This window comes from Rhinolophus hipposideros, assembly GCF_964194185.1.
Source record: "Rhinolophus hipposideros genome assembly, chromosome: 12".
NCBI lineage: Eukaryota > Metazoa > Chordata > Mammalia > Chiroptera > Rhinolophidae > Rhinolophus > Rhinolophus hipposideros.
The window spans coordinates 60325001-60331000 of record NC_138058.1 but is presented as its reverse complement, the minus strand read 5'-3'; the positions used below and the strand labels follow the sequence as shown (position 1 = coordinate 60331000).

General features: G+C 48.2%; 1 protein-coding gene across 1 annotated transcript in view; it reads left to right on the top strand.

Annotated features, from left to right (window-relative positions):
* The first annotated feature begins 665 nt into the window (after positions 1-665).
* Positions 666-6000, top strand: part of SELENOI (selenoprotein I) — a 36407-nt gene continuing 31072 nt past the window's right edge. Inside the window, exon 1 of the mRNA XM_081069007.1 lies at positions 666-838. Coding sequence (XP_080925133.1) covers positions 782-838 — 57 coding nt within the window. The 5' untranslated portion in view covers positions 666-781. The remainder of the gene's footprint in view (positions 839-6000) is intronic.

Genomic DNA, 6000 nt, shown 5'->3' with positions numbered 1-6000 from the left:
CGCACACAAGGCGCTCCGTAAATGGCGGCACCTTTGACTATTATTACATTTCATCACAGATTGACACACACTCGCCGTGGATCTAGTGTTCTCTATGTCTCTCAGCGCGCCTCCCACCGGCTTTTCTTGTCAACACAGGTTGACCAAGCTCTGTGTGCAGCGCACGTGCCGGGAGCTGGAAGCCGACTGAGCACAGACCTTTTTTCAGCTCTTTTGCGACTCGAGCGAACTAAACCCTCCTCCCTGCGGTAGTGCTGAACTAACTGGTGCGCATGCCATCACTCTAATCCTCAAGATTAAAAGGGTAGCCCCAAATCTCAACGCAGGATGAGACGCGACAGAAGCCTCGCCCTTCAACAGACGCGGAGGAAAAAAAAAAAAAAAAAAAAAAAAAAGCCCCCTGGGCGTCCGACCTTTCACCTCCCCCTCGCCTTACCTCAGCTCACCAATTTTGACGCTAGCGAATGAAGCGACGCAGAGACCTGAAAGGCGGGACTTAGTGTTACCCTTTTCACGCTGATTGGACTGCGACGGCGTGAGGGGGCGGGCCGCGTGAGCGAGCTAGCGACCCTCCCCCGGTGGGCGGGGAGGAGTCGGGGCTGCGCTTGCGCGTTAGGCGGCGGCGGAGTGGCCGTGGCCGGTACGCATGCGCGGTGGGCGGGGCTCGCTTCTTTTAACATTGCCAGCCCAGTGCTTCCCATCCTTGCCCAGCCGGTGCGTGAGTTTCCGCCGTTCATCGTGGACAGTTGCTGTCGAGGGGGCAGTCGGTGTTGGGGTCGTCATGGCTGGTTACGAATACGTGAGCCCGGAGCAGCTGGCCGGCTTTGATAAGTACAAGGTAGCGCGGGCCCCGCGGACACCCCTCTCCCTGCTGGTCCCGGCCTCTCCCGGGCGGCCGAGGAGCTGGCGCGGTCCGTGTCACCTGGTGCCGCGTGGTCCCGGGCCGCGCTGGCGGGCGTTTCTCCGGGGGTCCTGCCGAGTCCTGGGGCTGTGGGGTCGGGGCGCGTGGGAGCTCCCTGCCGGGCCCCCCCAGAGGACCGCCTTTTCCTGGGGCGACCGCTCCGCGAGCAGGCAGCGCCCGAATCCTCCGCTTCGCCTCCTCACGTCCTCCTCCTCCTCCTCATCGTTCGTCCCCTGAGAGGTGGTGGAGTCCCCACCGACGGTGCCTCCAGTGTGTTCATTTTGATGAAGTGTCTCCCCGCCTCGCGTGCACCTTCGGAGAAGGAGAGGGGCGTTTGGCGGACGCGGCCCGGGAGGGGTGACTGCGAGGCGCTGCTGCCCCCGCGGCCCGAGCGGCGGCTGGCCGGGCCGCCCGATGCGGTGCATGGGCGCGGGGGGGGGCGCTGCCGTGGAAGGAGCGCGGGCGTGGGGTGCATGGAAACCCGAGACCACACCTGGCACCCACACCCAGTTGTTTGGCTTTGGGGTAAAATGACCACACAAATGTGAGAAGCACCTGGCACATGACGGGCGTCTAGCAAGTGCTTAACTCCCCCCCCCATCTGCTTCCCCGTCACGACTCGCGTGTCAGGGAGTGAGCGCTCTGTCCACGCCGTTGTCCGGGGGCGAAGTCCGGGCAGGCAACCCCCCCCCCCGGCTGCCCCCGCGCGGCTGTCACCCCACCCACAGCCGGGGGGGCACCGGGGCGCCGGCTGTGCTCCGTGGTTTTAGCCCAAACTAGAGAGTGGTGTCGTTCCCGCGCTCCCCGTACACGTCCAGTAACCTTGTTGTTTTACAATAGTTTTAGGGAATTTTAGTGTAGATTTACAGAAAAACCGAGACGGTCGTACAGACTTCCCATACACCCCACAGCCAGTTTCCCTGTTATTTACATCTGACCTAAGTACGGTACGTTGGTCACAATTAGTAACCAGTATGCACACCTTGTTGTTAACTGAAGCCCATGCTCTCTTCAGATCGCCTTACTTGGCCTAACGTTCCTTTTCTGTGCAGGACCTCATCCAGGACACAGCGTTACAGGTAGTGTCGTGTCAGGCGCCCCTGGGCCGTGACAGGTTCTCAGTTTTCTTGGGTTTGTTAACCTCGATGGTTTTGAGGTGTTCTGGTCAGGTGTTTTGTGGACTGTCCCTCAATTGGGATTTGACTGTTTGTCCCCCGAGTAGACGAGGGTTATGGGTTATTGGGAGGAGGGCCACAGAGATGACATGCCATTCTCATAGTATCGTATGCAGTGGACGTGCTGTCAGCGTGACTCGGTACCATTGATGGTGATTCTCATCACTGGGCTGAGGTCGTGTTCGTCAGGTTTCTCCCCATGAAGTTACTGTCGTTGGAAGAAAGTTACTCTCTTTGGGAGGAAGTTCCCATGCACAGCCCGCACCTAAGGAGGAAGAGTTACGTTCTGCCTCCTCGAGGGCAGAGTATACATAATTTATTTGGAATTGTGCATGGAAGATTTGTCTTTTCTTCCCAATGTGTATTTATTTATTCAGTCATTCATTTATGTCAGTATGAGTTCATGCATATTTATTTTATACTTTGGGTTATAATTCGATACTGCCACCCACATGTTGCTCACCCACATTCACTTTTGCCCTCTGGCCCTTTCTTTATGTTTCATAATGATCTTTAAAAACGTAAACATCTGGTCACATCACTTCCTGACTTGAAACCCTCCACTGTCTTCGCATTGCCCTTGGAATGAACTCCAGAAATTCATAACATGATCTCTGTGGTTCTGAGTGATCTGCTCCGCGTGTATGTCACCAGCTTCACGTCATGCCACTCACTGTCCAGCCCTCCCAGCCTTAGCAGCCCTCTCCCCCTCCAACCCTCCCCGCCCCCCAGATCTTCAGTAATGTTATGGCTGCCAGGAATGTAGCTCCGTTCCCCATTTACATTCATCTTCACATCTTAAATGTTAATTCCTCAGAGAGATGTTCCCTAACTACCGCTTTCCTCTTAACTGTGCTCTCAGCACCCTCTGCTTCTTTATAGAATTAGTTTTCAGTGTGTCTCCCACTAGAAGGTAATGCCCAAGTGGTTAGACTTGTCTTTAGGATGTCCGTGTCCTGAGCACCATGCTACTGTGCGTACTAGACACCCAATACACTTTTGTGGAATGAATGAATAACTGAAAAAGTCATAATGGGTCGTGTCTAACTGGAATTGGAAAAACTGTAAGGGACCTGAGAACGTCGCGTGGTGTATTCCTCTGCTTTCAAGTAAGGTTGTGCCATACCGTTTTGAACTGAGATGCTATTGACTTGTCTTAAAATCGTAAGTGGAAAGAAGTTCCAAAGTCTTGGTAACCCAGGCCAGGGCTTTACCACTTTCATTAAAAGGTATTAACACAGATAACCTCCTGTTTTGCCTTAAGCTCTATCCCTTTTCTGTTATCCGTTTTGCACTGTAACTATTGACATATAAAACTTTTCTTCCTTACTAGGATCTAGCTATCTGGGTAAGTGTTCATAGAATAGCTGTTTCTTTTATAGCACTGTCTGTAATAGCGAATCTACTTTTTCTTATAACTAGTCTGCTCTAGATTGATACTTCCAACTAGATAGGTGTCCTCATTTACAGGAAATTATGGTGTGCTTTTCTGTTCCTATTAACCCCCCCCTTCTGTCATTTGACTCACTTCCTGTCTGACAGGAGATCTCCTATCATCCTGGAAAACAAAGGTCAGTTAAGCAACCCTCCAATGTTTACTAAAATATAGTTTGTTGATGTTCTTTTGGTTGTAATGAGACTTCTTTTTTAAAAAAGCAGAGGGCACAAATTTATTTCTTCTTGTAGAGGGTTCCTTACTCAGTACTATGTTCATATTAAAAAATAAGAATCCAAAGGTGTCTAAGGGAAAAATATGTGTGGTCAGTTTTACTAGAATGTGAATCCCACCTAGAGACCTTTTCTTCCTGAAGATCACACATTCCCATTGTGTGGTCTGTGACAGCCAGTGCTTTATAAATGCTTGTTGAATTAAAACAGCTTTACCGGTAAGTGAGTAAAGACTCAAAACACTCAAAAGAGCTTTTTCACCCCTGATGTGACCCTGTATAGTACAGCAAAGAGATTTAGAAAAAAATTGACACTATAAAAGCAGCTGATGGCAAAGTTACTTTTAAACCAGTTTAATTTCTTTATCTTCCCTAGAGGTACATCTGAGAGCTACAGTTGGAAACCTGGCAGTTATTCAGAATAACTGCTGAAAGGGGTGACACGGAGAGTGGTCATTAGGTTTCTGTAGTGAGAAACTGTAATACAATTGATTTTCAGTACAGAAGAAAGCATGGGATAGATTCTGTTATATGCTCCCTTCACACTTGTGTTCTTCTCTATTGCGTTACCACTGTTTTATTAAACTGTGAAATACTTAGTGTCTGCCCTCTCTTTTAGGATATGAGCTCTGGGAGGGCATGGCTTGTAGGTGTCTTGTTCACCAGGAGCAAGGTCTAACATGTGAATGGAGTAGGCACTCATCATATATTTATTGAAGGAATGAAACTGTAAAAGAATATAAACCATTGTGGAAGTATGGTAAAAGTGTATGGTAAAAGCGAGCTGTGTGTCTCCTGAATATCAGAAGGATACTTTTGTATTTTGAATGTGAAAATGGCAGGAGTTTAACAACTGGTTGTTCTCTGTTACTTGTTACAGACAATTAATTATAATGAAGGATTTCACCTCCATGAGGCTTATTCTTCCCCTCTACCTATCCATTCTTTGGGGACAGGTCTGGCATCTTAAGGGTGGCAGCTTAATGGACAGATCTTTGTACTTGAATTTTCCCACTTACCTAAGGGTGAAACTTCCATTGTGGTTTGCCTAATCTCACCTAGGGAAAGCATAGTTTCAATTGATAGTGTAGCAACTCGTTTCAAATTGTATCATTTTGCTTCAGAGAGGAAGTGTTCTGTGAAATAATAGTTTGGTTCCAAGAATATATTCTAAGAATATAATGTGATGATGAGTTGTTCCTGCTATTATGGTAATTAATTAACTTGGCTGTCAATAACCTGATTTTAGGAATGGTGATCATTGTGAATTCATTAATGTTGCAATTAAGGATGTAAAGAGAGATTGTGCGTCTTGATGGTAATGCTAAAGAACTAGAATCTGGCCTTCTCCCTAACTGGTTCATACAGTTTGGTTTTGTTTATTCAGTAAGCATTTATTGAGTGCTCATTCTGTGTCTGGGGTAGCATTGAGGCTGCAAAAATTGTTAGGCTAAAATTCCTGCCTTCAAGGGACCCAGTTTGGTGGCATACGGACAAGTACATATAACTAAACATATAGTTATATATGTATAACTATTTTGGAAACAGTTATACATAGTTAATAAATGCAGTTTGCTAAGTGCTGGGTGCTATGGGAGAGGAGAAGAAAGCAGCTCTGGGTGGTGAGGGTTAGAGATGAGAAAGGCCTCAGAGAGGGGAGAGAGGAGGACACAGAGCTCAGTCTAGAAAGGAAGGCTGAGTAGGCCCCGATATTACCAAGTAAAGGGGAGAAAAGCCCTTAGAGAACAAGACAGCAACACAGTGCAAAGGTGTGGAGGCCTGAGAGAATATTTTCTGGGATCACAAGAAATTAGATGTTCAGGCATAATGGTGGAGTAGCAGATGAGACTGGAGAGGGAGCAGGACCCTGAAAGAGGGGGATGATTTGATGTAAAGGACTCTGGATTTTACCCTGTAGATCAAGCGTTTCTGTTGTCCGAGGACTAGCATCAGAAGCCCCTGGGGAAAGGGTTTAAATAGCAGATTCCTAGGCCCACTTTGGGAGATTCCGATGAGTTAGATTGCCATTATCTGCATGTTAAATACCTCAGGTGGTTCTTAGGTACACTGTAGTGCTATAGGTTTTGGGGAGGCACTTAGGAGGTTTAAACAGGATCAGATTTTAATTTTAGGAAGCTCACCCTGGACTTGTAAAAAATATGGTGGTGGAGGTAAGGGGGAGCTGGAGGTCTCTTAGGATCCTCCTGCATTAAACTAGGTAAGACATGAGGGAGGTCTGAATCTAAGCAATGGGGTT